General features: G+C 32.6%; 3 protein-coding genes across 7 annotated transcripts; 1 reads left to right on the top strand and 2 right to left on the bottom strand.

Moving 5' to 3' along the window:
- Positions 1 to 191: 191 nt before the first annotated feature.
- Positions 192 to 6,030, bottom strand: LOC140984420 (thioredoxin-like 2, chloroplastic). Of its 3 annotated transcripts, none has more exons than XM_073451844.1 (4): positions 5,785 to 6,030; positions 2,492 to 2,674; positions 1,903 to 2,061; positions 192 to 705 (listed from the first exon to the last, which is right to left on the bottom strand). In XM_073451844.1, the coding sequence occupies exons 1-4, from the start codon at positions 5,974 to 5,976 to the stop codon at positions 682 to 684; spliced, it is 558 nt and encodes a 185-aa protein (XP_073307945.1). In that variant the 5' UTR covers positions 5,977 to 6,030; the 3' UTR covers positions 192 to 681. The 3 variants fall into 3 exon arrangements, with proteins under 3 accessions (XP_073307945.1, XP_073307935.1, XP_073307927.1); XM_073451834.1 differs by lacking the exon at positions 192 to 705 and adding an exon at positions 717 to 1,154; XM_073451826.1 differs by lacking the exon at positions 192 to 705 and adding an exon at positions 717 to 1,160.
- A 1,659-nt stretch (positions 6,031 to 7,689) lies between these two features.
- On the bottom strand, positions 7,690 to 12,065 carry LOC140984437 (BTB/POZ domain and ankyrin repeat-containing protein NPR1-like). Its single transcript, XM_073451856.1, has 4 exons — positions 11,309 to 12,065; positions 9,718 to 10,465; positions 8,749 to 8,949; positions 7,690 to 8,163 (listed from the first exon to the last, which is right to left on the bottom strand). Exons 1-4 carry the CDS (start codon positions 11,852 to 11,854, stop codon positions 7,889 to 7,891), a joined length of 1,770 nt encoding a protein of 589 aa, XP_073307957.1. The 5' UTR covers positions 11,855 to 12,065; the 3' UTR covers positions 7,690 to 7,888.
- Positions 12,066 to 18,309: 6,244 nt separating this feature from the next.
- LOC140960821 (IQ domain-containing protein IQM1-like) lies at positions 18,310 to 21,461 on the top strand. 3 transcript variants are annotated; one of them, XM_073419144.1, is made up of 9 exons: positions 18,310 to 18,609; positions 18,898 to 19,394; positions 19,503 to 19,617; positions 19,720 to 19,785; positions 19,978 to 20,066; positions 20,192 to 20,279; positions 20,378 to 20,608; positions 20,695 to 20,796; positions 20,898 to 21,461. In XM_073419144.1, exons 2-9 carry the CDS (start codon positions 19,015 to 19,017, stop codon positions 21,324 to 21,326), a joined length of 1,500 nt encoding a protein of 499 aa, XP_073275245.1. In that variant the 5' UTR covers positions 18,310 to 18,609; positions 18,898 to 19,014; the 3' UTR covers positions 21,327 to 21,461. The 3 variants fall into 3 exon arrangements, with proteins under 3 accessions (XP_073275245.1, XP_073275387.1, XP_073275324.1); XM_073419286.1 differs by having other exon boundaries at positions 18,310 to 18,543; XM_073419223.1 differs by lacking the exon at positions 18,310 to 18,609 and adding an exon at positions 18,631 to 18,777.
- Positions 21,462 to 22,304: the final 843 nt, after the last annotated feature.

The following is a 22,304-nucleotide window of genomic DNA, read 5'->3' on the forward strand; positions in this document are numbered from 1 at the left end:
TATTTTGAGATAAATCTTTTTTCCGTTTTGTTCGAACCCACCCATATGGATAGTGCCCCAAAACCATCGAGGAGTTGACACTTGTCAAATTTTGACACGTGTCAACTCTTCATTGTATGGAGTTGACAAGTGTCAACTTCTCAATGGTTTGGGGCACTACCCATGTGGGTAGGGTCGAACAAAACGGAAAAAAGATTTATCTCAAAATAACAAACTTATGCTTCCACTACCTTAAGTAAGATTTTTTTTTATATTTTATATATATAAAAAAAACATCATTTACACTTTTTCCCAGTGGAGAGTTCGTCATTCTCCATATCTTATTGACTGCCCCATTTCCTTCTTGATTTTACAGAACTTTGATATGATTATGTTTATTTTTTGTTCTTTTTTTTTAAAAGTAATTATGGCATATATTATTTGTTTATAATTTCCTTTTATAGCTGCTATCATATATGTCTCCATTTCATCTGTGTCACAAGAAAACTCTCCCAAATTAACCAAGATATGTAGGAGTTACTATAATTCTACTAATCTTCAAATGGTCACACTAATTTTTCCTTTCCAACTTGCAAAATTTTCAAGGGAACATTATCGCTATTTACGACCACCAACGACCACATTCGATCCCCACACACACGTTACAGTCATAGATGTATTAACTTCAGTATTTCTCTGTAATTAGGAACGCGAATCGAAAGAGGCCTGTCAACAAAAAAAATGATAATTAAATTTTCCGCACCTAATGCTTTCTATAATTCTTAATGTGTTACTCCCACAAAATAGATTCTATTTCATCTCCCTCTCTCTCTTCTCCAAGACATGATCCTGAATTTATAGTACCAAACCTTCAGATTGGAAAGTAAAGTACATTTCCAAGCATTGAACATGATCACATTGTGTGTTCTTATTTCAAGAATTTCCTACAAACATATGTAATGTACAAACACTTTACACAAGGAGTCATCCCTATCATCAAACTACAAATCCGTAGCTTTAAACAATTGGTAGGATTTAAGGAATTATGTTCCAGATGATTTCGCTTGCTGCTCCTTCGGCCTCGTGGAGCTTTCGAAGTTGAGATCTCCAACGCCTTTAGGGGGGCCGATGCTACAGCGATCTGTATTATGTATTTCAGTGGCATCTTTTATTTTCTGAAACTGAGAGAAGTATTTTTATTATATATTCACTCTAAAGTTCATTATGTGCCACTGATACAGAGTAAAATTTATTTTGCCCCCAATCTGATAATAAAAAATAGCAGAAAACCCTCGCCCAGTGACATTCAGCATGCTTTTAAAAATGCCAAGCACTCCAATGACCTGCATTCATGAGAAATTATTACTGTTCTTTAAGGTTTTTTGACTCTTTTACTCTCCCATGATGACTCAAACACAACTCTTTAATTTATTAAAATTGAAGATTTCGTTCCTCTTCTACCTTAACTAATATCTGTGAGAAAGAGGAGGTCTAGAAAATAACCCATTGATAAAAATAGATCTTTAGTTGTGTGTCTAAAATTTGAATGTTCTGTTTTATTAGGCTACAGACAATGCTTTGAATTACTTGGGCGACAAAAGAGAACAAATTTTTAAGAGCAGCGAAAGATGAGCATAAAGGCACATCATTTGTGGCCATGAGTTCTTTAGCAAAATATTTCCAATCTGACCACAGTTTTTACACCTTTTCAGCAGAAGATTTTAGCTGTTTTCATTATCACAGAAAGCCAAAAATCATTTCACCCAGTTTAGAACTAAACAACTCGATATCAAAGCCAGATACCACTCAAATTTTAATCAAGTATTATCTGAAACGCAAATTCTTAACCTCAGGTGGCATTAAAGCAATTAATTACCAACAGCAAAAGCAAGAAAAGAAAAAGAACAGAATTAGCTAACTTACTTTGGCAAGGGAACATGAGAAGGACAGTCCATCTGCTCCACGGTAAAAGTGGAATTGAGGAAGAACCTTCACATTTAAACTCTTGCACAAGGTCTTGTTTTCATCGAAATTGACTTCCAAGAACACAATATCAGGATGCTCATCTGCTGTTCTGCAAAGCTCACATTGTAACAAGCAATTAAACTACAAGAGAAACTGAATCACAATGTGCAATGTATGGAGGAAAATAAATTAGATCATGATTTAATCTCGAGGTATGGCATACAGATGTATTCACTTCAAAATTTTCCCAGGCTAACACTGATTTCAAGTGAATTGGAAAAATCGATCTTAGGAAAGATCTCAAATCAGCATAGGTTCAGACAAGAATTCTCCAGTGTACCATTGAATAATATACCTTCTTCTACCAAGTAACAAAGCTTTAACTCCGCATAAATTTCCTTTCGTACAAGTATCTTGTATTCAGGTCATTTACATCAAGCACATGTACCTCAATGCGTAGAGAAGTTTAACATGATGGCCATTGAATAATCTTTCAATAGACCATCCTATCATCAGGGTACTATAAAACCTGGAAAATAAAAATTACCTTGGGAAATAATGCTCGGCAAGAAGCACACCGTGTTCCATAGAACTCAACAATAACTAGTTTATCTCCAGCCTCACTCAAGGCGCTCAAGAATTCTTGTGTGGAGTGAATGCCTTTCACATTTGGGCCTGCATATCTTCCCCACCACTTGGGCAGCTCAGTCTTAGCGACATTCACATGAATCTAATACCAAACGTCAGCTGATGAATCAGAAAAACAGATTCAACAAGCAGTTTTCTAAAAGAGGAAAAAAATTGAACCACAGGATAGCACACTGCAAGTCATAATCTTTTTAGACAATGTGATTTGTTCACTGGATAAAAGAGAAAATATCAGACTTACTAGTTACTCAAATACTGTTTATATTCGTGCAGTGAACACAGTAAACTAATAAGTTGACAAAAACAACAGCAAGCTTTCATTTTTCTATTCCCAAAAATTAGTATTACTATCTGTTCAAGGAGTCCCAAAGAACAGGTTTACTGAGAGTGTTAAGAGAACAAATGAATTAGAACAAGTAAAATTAGAATCAAATCAGATAATTGGCTCCCAGATCCTTGGGAGTGGTAGTCTAAATGGATTAAAAATGTCACTCAGGTTTACATCTAAAAGAGAGAATAACCATATTTCAATGAATTTGTGTACTAAATTTCGAAGCTTGAAAACCAAGCATGAAAGAAGTGATCTTTCGCTAAACTCGATCTGCTGATATTCTATCTGTTCGAAGCAAATTCTCACGTAGAGTTTGTTGTGCTTGGAATTCCAAGATAAAAATAAAAATATTTTTCAAATGGCTTATCTTCTTGAATTTGGAGAAGCAGAATCAGATGATACATGTGAGATAAGAGACCACAATAAGTCAGGGTTCCGTTAAAGATTGACATTGGAAAGTAGGGAGATTGTTCTAAAAGTTATCTTAAAGATGTGATAAAAATTTTAAGTGAAGATGCATTGATCAATGGTCCCAAGCCCATTAAAAAAAATGCTTCCAACAAGACAAGTGTATGAAAACAGACTTGACAAGTCAAAAAATGGATTGAAAATGTCTGTAGGCGATGCTAGTTGTCAAAAAAGGATCGAAAATGTATTAGTAACTTGCTCCATTGTTCCACCTAAAAAATTAATTTCACCAAACACAAGGCAACTTAATATATTTCACCAACACTTTATTTTTGGAAAAAGTATTGGTAGCATTTGTTCAAATGATGACGTTCAACCTGAATTTCAGTACTAAAAAACACATGATTAAATTTGCTAAGAAAAAATCAGAAAGCACTCATAGTGATGAAATAAATTTATTTTATGTCAATGACTGAGTAAACATTAAGTACACAATATAGGTCATATTGCAGGTGCAATAATAGATAATCAACATTCGAACGGCCAATAATGGTACTGTTGTTAGCAAATGTGTCCAACTAATGACTAACTGATTTCATAAACCTTTGTTATTAATCTTAACTCATTAAGCACGGATTTGTATTTAGTTTATTCATATCTCTATACACATACGTCATGCATCCACAAGGATACCATGTTTGTGGTTTGGATAATTTTGGCTATGTTAGTGATCTTGATACAATTATAAGTGAATATAATCACAAACTCTCCTTTCTAGATAAGAAATCAAATTGATTTTCTAGGTTAATTCGAATCAAATCATGTCTAAAGATTGCTAGTCATAATGTGTTCCATGTGTTGGGTGCTCCTCGTTTCATGGGTGGCCCTGCTTGTGCATCACATGAATCAATGTTTATTAAAAAAATGAGAGTGGTGGGAGATGTTGAACCCGAATTCCCTGAGTACTAATCATTTTTCAAGCAGAGAACTTCTAGTTGTTATCACACATGGTTAGTCTTGACCATCCAAGACATTTTGTAGCCTATTATGATAATAATTACGTTTCTAATTTCATCTTTCGTTCTCGAGAGTAATAAGAGTTCATTTTAGATATATACACTAATGTAAAAGCTTGAGTGGATGTCCTACATATCTCTTCAATTGATTCCTCGTCGAAAGCTCCCGCCAAAGTTTGATTTAACATTGGAAAGGGTGTTTCAAGTATATACATTATTGAGCCGTGTAATATGGAAATGAATGCATAACAATTAAGATCATAAAGAATTTCAACCCACCAATAATCTTGCCTTAATCAACATCAATGTATCAAAGAAGCATGTGCTAGGTTAATTGCAGCAACGTGTTTTAGCAACATATAACTAAGATTTCATGGTGTGCTTCATGACGCTAATCAATGAGACTCTGACCAGCATTAATTAGAGAGTAATCAAGTTAAGGGGGGCATTTGGAGCATTCCAAAGGAGGAAATCTTTTTACTACTAAAATCACAGGTCGTGCTCATACCACTTTGCAAACATCAATATGACGAGTCACACATCCACAGACCTTATATAATTCATATTTTGTGTTTAGTTGTTGAAGAAACTTAATATGATTAACCTAAGGAAACTATGGTTTAGATGAAAGAATCAAAAGTATGAGTAACTTGTTCAACTGATCATTAATTAAATTATCGGAAGAATAAATTTATTAATAAAATACTTGAAATTACAGTATGAAAGAAAAGTTAGATGATGTGCTAGAAACTAGTATCATCTAATGCTAGATGAGTACTTCCGCCGTTTCCATCATAAGAAGGCATTGTTCGTGTGCTTATCTTGAAATACCTTATCCCCTTTGTTCTAGTGTATTTATGATCTTAAAGGGTGTATGCGGTTGATAGATGCTGTGTCAGATTTAAATATTCCTTTAATCAAAGTACCAGGAAACTGAGAAAAGTACATTCCTAAATCACAACACAAAATTCTCATCACCTAAACACCGAACGATGGCCACAATTCTCGATGTTGGAGAAGCAATAGATCCTACACGGACACGTGAAATGTGTTTACATGACATTCTAAGTTGATCAGTTAGCTTTTTTAAAGTTCTATTCCTTCTGGTGTTGCATGATTCCTGGGATTCCAAACATAAGAGAGTAGAATCAGAAAATCGCCTAGGAAACCCCAGAGTAATACAATGACGACTTTATCGTATTCCAAGCCCCTAAACTTAATTAAAATAGTCAAATATTGAGTTCAATTTTGTCACCCAAAATCAAATTCAGTAATCAAATATACGAAGAGGGCACAACAAGAAAAATCAAAAGCTTCGAGAAACAATCCTGGATCAAGTTTTTTGCACAATATCAGCAAGCAAACGCACTTGTTATCAAATAAAATCCATGCACATATCCAAAAATTGATTAAATTCAAGAAAGTTAACGACTTTACCTTAAAAGATGTCAGTTGCTTGCGGGGACTGTGGGGAATTGGAGGAACAAAACTAAAACCAACAGATAAAACTTCTGAAACAGAAACCATCCTTGTATTTGACCAACGCGCAGAATTTAAAGAATAGGAGAGTGAGTTTAAGCGAGAAGCGGAGAAACAAAGACCATTGTCAGATAGTACAACATAAGCCATTTTACACACGAAATTCGCTTCAACTCTCAAGTGTGTGCTCACTGTTGGTGTTGTTTACGCACAGTCCAATGGTCTAAATTTAAAACACACGCTGTTTACATATAAATAAATTCAATTTTTTTTCCAAATATAAATTAAATATTATGAAACTAGAATAAATTATCGATAAATCTTCAACATCATAGTTCTAGTTGTTTCCGGTCACTGTCAAACCAAATTTTTTTTCATTTGTAGTTATTGATTCACACAAAAAAAATATATTTATATACTCTTTAGACCTACAATTGTTTTCTCATATGAAATTTTGTTAAAAATATTGAAAATTTGGTAATAAAATATGTTATATGAGTACAAAATATTTTAGATTGACATTACTATATGATTTTCGAGTATTCGAACATGTATAACAAGTATAAGTTTTAATGGCACGTTTTTTCTGGGACGAAAATGAGAAAATATGGTACTAATATATGATATTTGAGTCAAAATGTTACAGATCTGATATTAATATATGATTTTTGAGTACATAAACTGATAAACATGTATAACAAGTATTTGTATCGATATCTCATGTATTTTTTCGGATGAAAATCGATACAAAAATTAAAAATGTGGAACTAGCATATGATATTCAATATCAAATATTTTATATATGATACTAATATATTATATTTGAGCACACAAACATGTGTAGCAGATATTGAAATTAATATAATTGTTCCAATTTTATACTCACAATTTTTCTATTTATTTTATTATTTTCAGAAGAGAGACCTTTCACGTGTCCGGTGAGACCTTCCACCTCCATATGGCTGGTTGTCGGTGCTTCGTATGGCTGTCTAGTGATGGCAACCTTTGATCTTTCGTATGAATACAATCAGGATATATAATAGAGGTTGACTCAAACTCTCAAAAACAACAGGCATATCAACTCATCTCTCGTTCCTACTGCTTGTTATTCAGCATAATCTGTTGATAAAGTTATTATACTAATTCAGCTTGCTAGCGTACTGATTTATGCTACTGTTATTACAGATCTACCTGTTATATCCTGAGAAACAATCGTCTATTTTGATTATCAAGCATATACAGGAGATGACAAATTTTTTTTAAAGAAATTGTACTTGTTACAAGCCTCGATTTGGTTTACTTATTCTTGTTGTTTTTTCATACGCGATAGTATACTTCCGATAGTATATTTCTTTTGTTTTGTGCTTTGTCTGTACATACACGAGACTATTGTCATTCACTGTTCTTTATCTGTAGTGTTCATATTTTCACTTTTAGCAAATTGGCTAACAGATTCATAAACATAAATTTCGATTAAAATCAAGTAAGAATTTATCGTAGTTAAATAGTTAACAAAATAACATTATCTAATCTGATTAAATAAATTCACGTATTGTACTGAAGTAATTTCTATGCAAAATAAGTATAAAGTTTTCTAGTCATTGTTTGCTCATAAAATTTATTTTTTTTCAGCCCAAAATATGAAACAATACAACATTTTTCTATGACATAAACCAGCAACCGCTACTCTTCCATCATATTGGATACATATTTGAATTAATGTAATAGTGTACAAATCATATTATTCAGGTAAATAATAATATATTGGGGTGAGAAATTTAAATTTTTGTCCATGTTGAATAGAAAATATCTCTTCAAGATTTAACTAATTCAAGTATCAATTCAACCAAAATTATTCCAAACAAAAGGTATAAAACCCAGAATCTCTAGCTTCTTTATTTTCCAAACATTCATTACAACATAATAAATTTAATTTGTTATATCCATATAAATTAACGAAATTACAACTTACAAAACTATGGTACACCTGTGAAAAAAGAGTTGGAAAACTGATGTATACAGTTCTTGAAAAATACAATTCTCCCAAGCACTTTGTTAAAATTTACATTCTAAATGTAAGTTTACCATTCGGTTTCGCCAATCCAATAGACGAAGACGACGAAGATGATGAAAAGTTGATCGTACGATCAAATTCTTCTTTATCTTCTGTAAATGCCTTGCTGAAATCTTCTTCAATTTCCATCCGCCTTTGCTTTTTGGAAGGGCACTCTTCGTGAGGATCAATCTGCAGCTTAGCTATCTCGGGAAAATCGTCCCCATCCATAATCTTGTTTAGAATGGCAGAACAACGAGGAAAGAATCGCTTCCCTAGTTCCACTGTCATCACAATAAAAACAGGTAGATAGATAAATTAAAAGCTAGACTTGTTAATGTAACACCAAGTCCACTATTATGGTACCGTAGACCCAGAGAAGAACTTTTAAATATCATTTTATGGGAGCCTAAGAATTTTACCATCTAATAATCAAAATGAAAGCTGAAATGAAGTCTTCTTTCTCTAGGAACACATACAGGAAGATGAAGAGTTTGTGCACTGGCAGTTACCACGCTTGAAGAATTGGCTTCAAATAATTTTATCAGAGTCAGTCAAACACATAGAGGAAGTGGATGATAAATGAACATTTGATCGTATACAAATGTTGTGTCTCTAGAAAACTTAATTTCAGCAAGTCCGTCTCTAATATCTGACTATATAATGAATTCAGTCGATTATTCCAATGCACTTACATGTTCTAATTATTTAGTATCGGTTCTGGTAAATGAGGATATGTCCTAATACTTTACAAATTATAACTAGATCACATTTTGTTGGAACATTCTTAAAATTAGGAAACATTTTAATACACCCAGTGAAACAAGAAAAAGAGCCAAAAGGCAAGTAAACATAAAAAATTTATGTACCAGTTTTCGAGAGGGCTCTCAACCTATTCAAATGCTCCTCTTTCATCTTGAAAGGTGACTCATTCAAGTCAACACCCGTTCTCTGGGCACCAGTCATATTCTTGTTCATAGCAGTTAAAAGGAAGTTATCAGTTCCGTCTACTTGAGCAATATCCATGGCAACTTTAGCTTCCATTGGAAATAGAAGTTTGGCCATCGCAACTGAAAGGTAAAAAGTCCAGTAAAATTCAACCACGATGTTGTAGACAATTGCTTTAAACCTTTATAAGTCTCCACATGGACAAACGATAAATAGCTCGTCTATAGTTCAACACATGAAACAAGCATCGAAGATTTTACCAAAGCATCTATCATTATTTGATGAATTTGGAACCAGATCGTCCAATCTTAAGGCATTATGAGCGTAAATACAGATTGGTCGTAAAAAGACAAGGCTGGTAAATATTAGATAAAATATGCTCTGAATTCATGAATGTTATGATATGTTTTAAAAATGACAAAATATGCAGCATTTCAAGAAGTTCTGCCTATTGAAAGTATTTTGAAGGAGCATGTACGAATGGCACACTTCAAGCAGTGCTATGCCTTATGAAGAAAATGATATCATTTGTGAGGAGAAAGAAGACGAAAACCAAGAAAACAGATAATATTCCATTTGCAGATTGTTTGAGAACCAACACATCATAATTCAAGTGAATTACTTCATCTTCAAACTAGTTTCATATGTCGCAACTTCTTACCATTTTTCACCTCAAACCTGTGTTGAAATAAATCAATTTTCCTTGTTCCACCAGTTAAACACTGTGACTGAACCATTTAGCCTAAGAGACTGGCTGAAGTGATTCTAGAGCGACAAATATTACAGAACTAAGTTTTAGAATGTTCATAAAGAGAAGTTAAAAGATGAGCTTCGAAAGCATGCAAAAACTCTTAAGACGAAACAGAACGAAAAGTGCAGTAAAGATTTACCTCTATTCTCGAGGTATAGTAACTTTTTGCGCAAATCATCACCGGCCATAGCTAGAGACATTGCAGCTTCTCCTAGTAAGGGATCTCTTCTCTCTGCTTGTTCCAAAATCTCTATGCATAACCGATCCTTTGGAGTGGCTTTCCCTTCCTCCATACTTTTATTATAATCAACAGCCCTTGTCAGCCTCTTTGAGATCTGAAGGGCTTTCCTGCCATCTGAAGTAAGATCAGATGGCCTAGCCCCCTTAGTTAATAGAGACACGATTATGTTTGGCTCTTTTCTGATTGCGGCAACATGAAGCACGGTGTATCCTCTTGGATTCCTGTGGTTTATGTCAGCGATTGCCAGATCAAGAAGTTCTGTGGTGGTTTTAGCATCACAATAAGCAACAGCAAAATGGAGAGCACACGCGTCATCTAAATTAGTATGCCCTTCCTTAAGTAGCATTCTAACTAACTCAACATCATCAGACTCCAAAGCTCTGTGTATTCTCTTAATATGTTTATCAGGGAAACTGTTGTTCTTGGGTGATTGTAGGCCAAGCTCCATGCGCGAGTCATTTATTTTTTTCACGAGGTGAGGAGGCAATGCTCTATCAAGAGTAATGACATCAACATCAGACTTGACAATAATCTCAATGGACCTTACAAGCAAACTCTCACAAGATATGCCACACAAGCTCGCAACAGACATAACCATCAATACATCATCTGCTTGAGCCTTGTCAAGAATGTCCATCAGATTCCCCTGAAAGGACACACATATTTGAACTTATGAACAATGCACAACACCAAGGTATCCAACTAAAAAGAACAGTGCATGAGTAAAGTGTCATATCAGGGATGATAAAGGAATTCAGAGTATGAGAACACCCCTAAAACGCCAATAATAGAGAGCATCAACTTAAATGGCATCCAACAGCTAACATGTTCTTTCGCTTCCTCTAACCATTGGCATTTAAAGATAGAGAACCTTCTTAAAAGAATTTTAAACCTTCATAACATGTCATTTTGTGGCATGATTTAGTTTTTCTTTACTTTCTTTGCTTTCATGATTGTTTTTTTATCACTTTGAACTGAGTTCAAGGCCTGCTATAGCCACATCGCAAATCCAATAATTAACCGTCCCGAGGTAACCACTTGGACCTCAAATGTCCAAAGGACAAAAATACACGTACGAAATAAATTTTGTGTACGATGCCACAAACTAGTGGCGGAGCCAGAAATATGGCTCTGCGAATTTTAAACTCTAGAATCTTTTAATATTTTAAATTGATCTACCCGGACTAATATCATATTATTCCAAAATTATATAAAATTTACATATACATTTTTTTAAAAAAAAAATTGGGTCATCCGGGCTTAAAGGAGCATGTGGCTCCGCCCCTGCGCAAGACAACCATAATTTTCATCATTTAGCAAAGCCAAAATACTGCACGAAGCTTGAAATATAAATCCAATACAACGACAACATCAACCTTAGACTTGAAACCAAATAGGTCGCTCACATACATTATAAACATGAATCACATAACAATTCAAGAAAAATAAAACAATCTACTTCATAGACCATAGGAAACCGTATCAATACCTGGAACCTGTCAACTAACTCTTTAATATGAAAAATGAAGGAGGCATACAAAACATCCACCATGTACACCACTGCAGGCCTGCAAGCCAAATGGGAGCACTCATCATCCACACACACGCACACATCCTTGGGCGGAGTCCTAACTTTTCCACAGTAAACATATGTGAGCACTGTCACCAGCGCATCATATCCCACATCATATTCCTTCATCACCTCCTTCAGGTCAAATTTCGCATTCCTCTCCCTATCCACAAACAAATTCTTGAAAAACATACTCCTAGCAGCCAATATACACCGGTGGACGGGGATTTCCCTGCCAGAGGCAGTGATTAACCTCGCGTCAGCAAAAAAGTCAAAGTCCGGCTGCGATGACGTGTGGAAGCATATCGATTCTAGCTTGTCGGAAAGGCGCTTAAGTGCTGCAACGTCTGGAGGCAGATCACGCGACGGCGAGAGCGACGATTCAGTGGTGGCGGCGGCGCAGCAGGTGCTGCAGCTCCCACCGCTGACGTCGTTGGAATCTGAAAACGCAATTCGACTGTGCATTTGAGGTCAATCTCAGCACCCAATGAATCGTCCCTTAAATCTTCACAAAATCTATGCCCTGGATCAAAGAAATCGCATAGCCTACAACTAACCGACTTACGACACCAAGGATGATTACACAATCTGTATATATATATATATATATATATGCACACAATGTTTCGGAGAGATGAGCTTCGCATTGATGAGGTCAGAAGAGAGAGAGAGCGGGTAAGAAAATGGCTTGCACTGACGTCACTATTTTTTGTTTGTGTATATTGACTCTAAACAAGGATGGAGATTTNTTTTTTTTTTTTTTTTTTTTTTTTTTTTGGGCAAGTGGCAAGATTTCTCCAAGACATAACTTGACTAGACGATATTACATGGATAACAAGATCTAAATATTTTGATTTTTGAATCTTATCATTTGATTTATATGCGTATTGTTTTAAATTTAATGACTTCAATCGACTCGAATAATTGATTCTCATTCTTGATCTATATGAAAAAACGGTTGTTTCTGTGAAATGACAGAGCCATGTTTAGCTATGGTGATTCAATTTTTTTTAAAAAAAAATTATATGTACATTTTGTATTAATTTGATATTAGTTCAGATATATCTATTTAAAATATTAAAAAATTTTAGAGTTTAAAATTTTAATCAGAATAAAATCAAATAGTTGAGGTGTACCATTTGAAAATTGAAACACCTGATCTCAGAAAACGTACAGCAAAATCTCGGTTTGTTTATTGGTTTTTCCAACAAGTTCCTGCTCCAAATTACGTCATGGATGATGTCATTATTTTTAAATTAAGTTTACTATTCTTATCCTTGATAGCTATTAAAAAATTTAAATTTAAACAAGTTGGGAAAGGCAGATCAAGAGAGGCCGAATCCATGGCCGGGTCAGATTATTAATCTAACTAAGCTAAAGTTTTAAGAAATTTTTAAAATTTGAGTTACCCGAATTCATATAAAACCGATCCAAAATTAAAATTTAAAAACTTTAAAATAAATTAAGTCATTCGAGCTAAGAAAACCCGGGAGACCATATATGTGGCTCTCCACTTGCCGAATTATAAGTTAAAGATATCCAACGGATAAATTATATATGGTGTTTGATATGATTTTAAATTTATAAATTGTATCGTACATACCAAAATGATTATTTTGTTAAATTTTCATTTAAAAATGGCTAGACGGAGTTGAAGATATATCTCAGATCCTACACATGGTTTAGCCGATATACTAGACTGACAATCTTTAATATTATTATGTAAATGCACAAATATATAGTAATTATAAGTATATAGAAAACAAAGGTAATATATCTCACGAACTAGCATATATGTTTTGGGATAATATCAATAATCGAAAAAAATAAAAATAAAATGGGGTTAAAACTCTCATAAAAATTTATTGAGTAGGTCTCTTGTGAGACGATCTCATGAATCTTTATCTGTGAGACGGGTCAACCCTACCGATATTCACAATAAAAAATAATACTCTTAGCATAAAAAGTAATAATTTTTCATGGATGACCCAAATAAGAGATATGTATCACAAAATACGACCCGTGAGACCGTCTCACACAAATTTTTGCCAAATTTATTAGCGACGATTTTACTCGACTATGATGCTAACATTTTCTTGCAGCATTCATTGGTGTTTTGATGATTTCAGTTGTTATGCTTTTTTTATGTGTATAATCCAAGTTTGGATATGATTTTTGGAAGATAAGAGAGCATCCCCAAGATTACTAATGAACAAAATCTTTATTTTTTCATCTATTTGTAGAATTTAGATGATACATATACTTAAATCAAATGAATATATTGATTTTATTAAACTTTTGAAGGATTAATTTATTTTGGGGGATATCAATAATAACATGATTCCGGTTTTTCTATATATTTACCACACTTTATAATAATAAGTACGAGAGTTATTTTGCTCAAAACAAAAAATATTTTATAAATATATATAGATTGGTTAGTATTTTCACTAGAAATCGATACTCTAAGCATAAAGATTTTGATGGATTGAGCCTGCAAACCAAGGAGGCAAGTAGATAACCCAATTATCTGATAATAATTAGTATTTCGTCTGAATGCATAGATTTTTATTGTATATATTTAATGATTAAAATTAATAAGTATTAATTTTTGAGTAATTATTAAAACTGTTGATACCATATAATCAATATATTTAATTATTAAAACTGTTGATACAATATAATCAATATATTTAAATTTTAAATATTACATAAAAAAAATGTTTATGTTATTTGAGATAACTCTCAAATGAGAATAACAATCTTTGTCGTTAAAGTAACTTTTTTTTATCTGAAATTGTTATTAAAAAAAAAGAATAAAAAAATATTTAAAAAACAATATATTATTTTGTTTATCAAAATTTTAAACAATAAATAAATATTTTTTAAAAATTCAAAATATTTGTCATTTATTAGATAAGTAAATTTTGATTAAAAATTTTAATTATTTTTTATGACATGTTTGAAAAATATTTATATTAATTTTTTTATTAAGATACATATATTAAAGTTCTATTAAAATACATAACAAGATAATCAACATACCACAAATTCAAGACGACACTCTTTTAAAAAGTTGAAGAACGTAATACTATATTTAAAAAATTATGTTTTTTTTAATATGATAGAGAGTATTGAGAAACAAATATATAAAAGTATCACAAAAATTAGAACAATAATAAAAATTAAATGAAATGGTATGACCAATGTAAACACTTAAATGTAGTTTATATTTTCAGAAAACTTCGATTTCAAACTTGAATTTTTTTTAAAAAAAATTGTATATTTAATTTCATAATTTTTTCTATTTTTTTCGAATATTTAATACAAAAGGTGAATGTATTAATACCGATGAATATTTCTTTTTATAACATATTATTTTTTAGCGAAAATTTTCCAAATATAACAAAACTCTGTTTTGTACTAGATATATGGTTGTGATTATTTTGTACCAGACCTAAAAAAATAATACAAATAGAGTCATTTGTTAATGTAATAAAACTTTTCCGATGCAAAGTGCGAGGTTTACATAATGGTAAGAAACAATACATAATGGTACCAACTACCAAACAAAATCTGACTACCATAATAAAATCGTCAAATAAAACTTTTACCTAATCATTTTCCGATTATATATAATTCAAATTGATTTGAATTAAAAATTTATTTATTTAAATTTTAATAATAAAAAAATAATGGTATGACCAGAGATTGAATATTAAAATACGTAAATAAAAAAAATTATAAATACTTTGATATTTTAAAATTAAAATTAATTAATGGTAATTATTACTATGATTTCCCATGTCTTTTTCGATTTAAGCTTGTTATTCATAGAAAGCAGAAGCATAATCAAGTCTAAAATGCAGGAATAATAAGGCAAAAACTTTTGTGATACGGTCTCATTGGTCGTATTTTGTGAAACAGATCTCTTTTCGGGTCATCCATGAAAAAGTATTACTTTTCATGCTAAGAGTATTACTTTTTATTGTGAATATCGGTAGGGTTGACCCGTCTTACAGATAAATATTCGTGAGACCGTCTCACAAGAGACCTACTCGAATAATTATAATTAGGTCATATCCAACCACAAAATCTATTTTGGTGCAAATTTTACACTAAAATAGTGCGATTTCTGCACCAAATACAACATTCATCTTCAACCCATTTAATTCAAATCTTACACTAAAAAAAATATTCTCGAAATATTCCCTTTATTTTACATATATTAATTATTATTTAATATGTTTTTAATTATGAATAATGTTGATATTACATATATTAATTTATTGTATTTGCATTTATATTTAAATTATGTGTTTCAAGTTGTATTTGTATTTCAATCATGTGTTTCAATTTAGTTATGAAATATATTGTTATATTAATTTTTTGCATTTGTATTTAATTATATTATTTATAAATCATTAAGTCAAATTATTCCTTAATTATTAATAATTAACATAAATAAATAAATATTTAAAAAATCAATAATTATTATTCTTTAATTTTTATTATTAAATATCTATTTATTAAAATAATAAAATATATATCACTATTATTTAAATAATCTTTATATTTTTTAATATAAATATTTATAATAAAAATTTTTTTAAAAAAAATACAACCCTTCCGCCAATTTGGCGCAAGGGACTAATTTGGCGCAATAGCGCAGCCCCCATTGCATTGCCATTTCTTGCACCAAAAAGGTGTGAAGCAGATGGGAGATGGCCTTAGGATACAACTCTTGCACGAAACTTGTAAATTGTTTGTAATTTTCTCCAGATAATATGAGGAGGGGATATTATTTTATTTTATTGAAAAAAATCTTAATCTATGTTTAATTATTTCATAAATATTAGCTTTTATCCTAAAAAATATTTAGATCAATTACCTTCCATCCGAATCTTAAATCTTGTTGTCTTGCATTAAGGACCATATTTATATTTGAGTTACTCATAAAAAAAATATTAATTTGTATACCAAAAAATATTACTTATTATTATAAGTATAGAAATGATTGATCCGTCTCACGGATAAAGATTTATAAACCGTATCACAAATGATTTATCATGTAGGATCATCTCATTCTTATTATTTATACACTACTACATAAAATAATAGTAATATTTGGACAATAATCAGGGAAAAAATATTTTATTATATATTTGAAGGAACTAGCTAGACTAGAGAAGAGAAGAGAAGAGAACTTAGGGTGCTGGCTAATCCGAGTAGGGGGTGAGACCAAGTAAGCTACAAGCTCGATTTCAAATACAGACTTTCTTGATATTTGACATTCAAGATTTGGAGCAAATAACTAATACCAAATTATTAAAAGAGAGATTGCATCGTCAAAGGGGAGCCACTTGCAAATTATTGATGCCACCTTCCATGGATCAATTATTTTAGGATAATATTATGAATGAGTAAGTCTCTTGTAAGACAGTCTCACGAATCTTTATCTGTGAGACGGGTCAACACTACCGATATTCATAATAAAAAATAGCACTCTTAGCATAAAAAGTAATACTTTTCATGGATGACTCAAATAAGATATCCGTATACGATCCGTGATATCGTTTCACACAAGTTTTTGCCTTGAACTAAAAAATCAAGTCTACGATAATTTGCAGGTAATGCATAAAATGGGAGGCTGCCGATCCAAAAACAATTAAATCACAGTAAATTTACATGCAATTAATGCACGAAAATGGAAGGCTGCGCAAAGAAGTCAAAAGTACCGAAAAGTTTTAACTCCAATCCCTGCTCTATTAATTAACCTAAAAATTATTATTTGACTGATGCATATTTATATAATATAAATTATAAATGTATATATTTATATTACTTATTGACCAATTGGAATTATTGAGCTTGACCGCCACATTAACTTTTATAGTTTCGTAACCATTTGAAATTCTATTCTACTTATAACAACAACAATAATAATAATAATAATGATAATGTAAATTAGATTCATTAATTTACCAAATTATGTAAATTAAGTATGATGAAGTCTGAAATTTTGACAAAATTGTACATAATTTGGTGATATATATATATATATATATATATATATATATATATATAAAAGAATTTTGACGAATGGAATACTTTAATTGTCAATTACAAAGTAATAAACTTTCAAAAGTATACGTCAACAATAATCATTTTGCATGTATATGCGGCTAAATGCTCTCGAAAATTCATAAAAAAAATTAAAGCTTAAGATTCAGGATTATTACTAATACGACAAATAAGTACTATAATATTTGAATCACAAAACTACATAAATATTTCTTTAATTCATAGTGAAATTACAATTTCACAAATCCCGTTGATGATTATCTTACAATAAGTGACGGTTATTATTTCTAAAATAAAAATTTTTAATCGATAATTTTGAATATTTCAATGAAAGAGAGTTAACTAAATTTACCCAAAAATAATTCAAAAAACTCTTATATCACAGTTTCACAGGTCAATTTTGTGTCTTATGAGACAATCACGCATTTCAATTTTTGTGAGATAGATATATGATCCGACCCGATCTATGAAAAAATATTATTTTTTAAACAAAAAATATTATTTTTGACTATGAATCGGATCAACTCATATCACGAATGATGCTAGTGAGCTATTCAAAATAAGAGCATGGTTATGAGCTGCTCAAAATAATTATATGATGATAATACCTAAAAGATTTTAATTATCATATTTTAATATTAATTAATCACATTATTAACCGGTTAAGTGCTATAAACAGAACATGACATGCATCGCCAGCATGACATCAGTACTCTTTAGAATTTCATTTTTCAAATAAAAAAAAATTTCCTGGTTGACCTTCTATATTTTTCAAAAATCCCACAAATTCAGTTTTTTCTTAGAAAAGTGGAACGAAAGAAAGATTTTCTTTATGGAAGCTGCGTGTTATAGCTTGCTTGCTTTGACCATCACCTCTCTCTCTCTGTCAAAATTTTGTATTTTTCATACATAATTAGATGGTGATTACATATATAAAAGTTTTCGCCTCCGAAGAAAAAATTAGTTCAAAATACCAAGCTTTGAATCAATCAAAACTCGTGCTTTCAAAGAAACTTGAATCGGACTGATCACCATTTTTGTGCATTCCCATTTCAAGAAAAGAATTCAAGGTGTAAATTTTTTAGCTGAAAGAATTCAAACACCACTTTACAGTCCACATCTACGCGTGTTTATAGGTATTCGAAGTTTTCAAGATATGTTAGCCGGTGCATTTATATAAGAGATGGTGGTGATCATTTTTAGATAACACATTTTGAATTAATAACAATAAGATATAATATTTTCGTCGAAAAGAAAAGAACTTGCAACAAGCTGATCAGTCTTCTCTTTCTGTTGCATTTCTGGTAAATGATGATTTGCTTTTTGGGTTCAATGGGCTTTCTTGGATTTTAGCTTTTAATAGTTTTACTGACTTTTTTGTTTTAGTTTGTTACTGATGCCAAGTTTCCCGACGAATTATGCAGGTGAGATCGAGCCTTGAAATCTTGAGTTGGAATACTGTTTCTATAGTATTCTGCTTTTCAAGAAATTGTGAAGCAAAATCTTTTTAATCCGTCACTCGAGTCTCGATATATCAGACGATGACTGTGAGAGCTGACAGCATAGCGAATTCTGGAGCCCTCGCCATGTCAAAAAGCGTGGAGAGTATGAGTAGGAAGAACTCGTTTAGTTTTCGAAACCGCGAGCCCATAAAAATAGTACTGGAAACCACACTTTCGTTCAAGGATCTAGTCCAAGATATCCGAAACTCAGGATCTGACTATGACTCGAAAGCAAATGGCGTATGCTACGGGCGTAAATTAGTGTCCGCAGCTGCTTCACTCGCCGAGCCCGCCTTCATGTTTACTCCACGGCCCATTAGCGAGCTTGACGCGGCTGCCGTGAAACTACAAAAGGTCTACAAGAGCTACCGGACTCGAAGAAACCTTGCAGATTGTGCAGTTGTTGTGGAGGAGCTATGGTTCGACATCATATTTATTATATATATAGTTCTTCTTTGTTACTTGTTGAAACACATTTTCTTGTATTATTGCCGCTTAAAATAACCGGTAGTCACGAACATTTGTAGGTGGAAGGCTTTGGATTTTGCAGCTCTTAAACGGAGTTCGGTGTCGTTCTTCGATGTGGAGAAACCGGAAACTGCTGTTTCACGGTGGGCTAGAGCGCGCACCAGAGCTGCAAAGGTCGATTCTCGACAGCCGTTTCGTATTCGCATTTTCTTTTCTTTTTCTATTGTTTTGGATTGCGTGTTTTGGATTCTGATCTAAGGATTGGACTTCTTGCAGGTCGGGAAGGGATCATGTAAGCATGAAAAGGCTCAAAAACTTGCTCTAAGACACTGGCTTGAAGCAGTAGGTTTCCGGAACCTTTCACGTGCTTTAAATTTTTGCAATTTGTGGACCAAAATCATTAAGTTTGCGAAGTATATACATATATGTGCATCTATAGAACTATTTAAAGAGTAGGAGGATATCTTCTATTTTCAACTAGGCTTTTGATATCTTGTAACTCATGTTTTTTTTTCTTGGCTTGATTTTATGTAGATTGATCCACGACATCGATACGGGCACAATTTACATCTATATTATGACATCTGGTTCAAAAGTGAAAGTGCACAACCATTCTTTTACTGGTGCCTACTCATCGAATCCTTTTCAACCAAACTTTAACACATCAAAATTACAAACCATGTATCCTTCATATACCGTCTGCTGTTGTACGTTCTTCCACTTATGTTGTTTGTTAAATATGTTGAAGGTTGGATGTCGGAGATGGGAAGGAAATAAATCTAGAAAAGTGCTCAAGAACCAACTTACAACGTCAATGCATCAAATATCTTGGACCCGTAAGCCTTTTCATCTTAGAATTCTTGATATTACATGAACATACATAGCATTTGCTTGGTGATTTTTATAACACGCTTACCTCGAATGTATGCAACAGAAAGAGAGAAAAGCATATGAGGTCGTGGTTGAAAACGGGAAGCTTGTATACAGACAAAGTGGTGTTCTGGTCAATACCGTTGTGGGCTCGAAATGGATTTTTGTTCTCAGCACGACAAGAACTTTGTACGTTGGGCAAAAGCAGAAAGGCCTATTCCAGCACTCGAGTTTCCTAGCTGGTGGAGCCATCACTGCCGCTGGAAGATTGGTTGCTCGTGGAGGTGTTCTTGAGGTAAAAAAACACGCACTAATGTTGAAATGAACTCATTCTCGATCAGTTTCTAGAGCCGACTCTAACAATTTGTCAAACTTTGCTAGGCAATCTGGCCATACAGTGGCCACTATCTCCCAACAGAGGAGAACTTCATGGAATTCATTAGCTTTCTTGAGGACCATTCTGTCGATCTAACAAACGTGGAGGTGATTCTTTGAAACGACTAATAACTATTAAAAGATAGACTTCAATATTCATATCGAACTTCCGCTGTGATATATGCTGTTATCTATGTTATACAAACCAGAGATGTGCTACAGATGATGATCGTCCTCCTCCTAGCAGAGACGAATCAATGCCAAGACTCGACTCAAGTCTGGACCAATCAGATGATGCTAATATAGCTACTAAAGAAGTTCCAGCAAAGGAACCAGAGATATCTTTTAGTGATCACAAAGATCAGCCGGTTTATGGCTTGGCTAATCGTAAGTCATGCAAATGGAGCACGGGGGCAGGACCGCGTATTGGATGTGTTAGAGAATACCCGGCAGAGTTACAATTCCGAGCACTCGAACAGGTTCACCTTTCGCCTCGGGTGGCCAATGGGTTTCTCAATAACTACGGACCCATCCCATCACCTCGGCCTAGCCCGAAGGTTCGACTCTCTCCAACGGTGGCATATATGGGGTTACCCAGTCCGAGGACTCCTAAAAATCGATTCACTAATGGAGTTTAGAGGCATGATACTCTGACCTTTTTCGTAGAGAACTAACTCAAATCTTTATTTATTTATTTTGTTCAATTATGTACGTGGCTCTTTTGCATAGTTGAAGGGAAGATTCATCCTTTTTTTTTTCTCAAAAAAATTTAAGCACAGTTGAGATGAAATGATTAATAAGTGCTACGGATTAATATTAAAATTAATAAAGAATAACTTATAAATAACACTCATTAGATAATTTTTTTGGGGCGATACTTTTTTGGGGTTTATACCATAACATTGATGCACTCATTTAGAGTCGACGTAATGAAAATAAATATTTTATTAAAAAAGACTATCATCATATCATTGTCGATAAATTATAAGTTGGATTAATGTACATGATGCACGCACTGAATACTGAAATGTGAGTGAAAGTTTTTTAGAATTGGCCGTCGTAAACGTCGGCTTCTCAAAGGATCCACTATATTACAAACGTCTCACGCCGAATACTAAAACTCATAAAGAGTTGCTAATAAAATCATGAGAGTATATCCACCTTATTAGACAAGTTTTTTTGGGATAGAACTCCTATTGAGTTTATAACCTAACATAATGGGTCGCTTCATACGGTCATACACATATCCTTCAATGTATACTAGCAAAATACAGTGTTTCTCAAATGAATGCACATCAGATTTTTATGAAAACTAAATAAAGTTGTTAAATACAAAGTTGATGTTTATGCGTTTTGTTTATTTTATTGTGGATGTAGAATGGTGAATAATTGAAAGTTATAATGAATATTCTTTTCCTTTTTGTGGTATTTATTGTGGTATATTCACCCAAGTGCCTTTGTCTTGTACTAGTAAGTGTTGGTTCTGATGTTTCTTTGGATCAAAATTGATTTTTCTTTGGCTTTCTTTCTTTGTTTTCAATATAACTATTAAGTCCCCTGAAAATAATTCAAGAGAATGTATAAAAATTAAACAAAATAGTAATAGTTGATTGTAG

Source organism: Primulina huaijiensis, chromosome 1, assembly GCF_012295235.1.
Source record: "Primulina huaijiensis isolate GDHJ02 chromosome 1, ASM1229523v2, whole genome shotgun sequence".
Classification (NCBI taxonomy): Eukaryota; Viridiplantae; Streptophyta; class Magnoliopsida; order Lamiales; family Gesneriaceae; genus Primulina; species Primulina huaijiensis.

Coding starts and splice junctions, on each gene's coding strand:
- LOC140984420 (XM_073451826.1), bottom strand. CDS start 5,976: ATGGCTTATGTTGTACTATCTGACAATGGTCTTTGTTTCTCCGCTTCT. Junction 2,062..2,491: donor GCCGAGCATTATTTCCCAAG/GTAATTTTTATT, acceptor TTACAATGTGAG/CTTTGCAGAACAGCAGATGA. Junction 1,161..1,902: donor TCTCATGTTCCCTTGCCAAA/GTAAGTTAGCTA, acceptor TACTTCTCTCAG/TTTCAGAAAATAAAAGATGC.
- LOC140984437 (XM_073451856.1), bottom strand. CDS start 11,854: ATGCACAGTCGAATTGCGTTTTCAGATTCCAACGACGTCAGCGGTGGG. Junction 10,466..11,308: donor AGTTAGTTGACAGGTTCCAG/GTATTGATACGG, acceptor GTGTCCTTTCAG/GGGAATCTGATGGACATTCT. Junction 8,950..9,717: donor ACTATACCTCGAGAATAGAG/GTAAATCTTTAC, acceptor TTTACCTTTCAG/TTGCGATGGCCAAACTTCTA.
- LOC140960821 (XM_073419144.1), top strand. CDS start 19,015: ATGACTGTGAGAGCTGACAGCATAGCGAATTCTGGAGCCCTCGCCATG. Junction 20,067..20,191: donor GCACAACCATTCTTTTACTG/GTGCCTACTCAT, acceptor AATATGTTGAAG/GTTGGATGTCGGAGATGGGA. Junction 20,797..20,897: donor TCGATCTAACAAACGTGGAG/GTGATTCTTTGA, acceptor TATACAAACCAG/AGATGTGCTACAGATGATGA.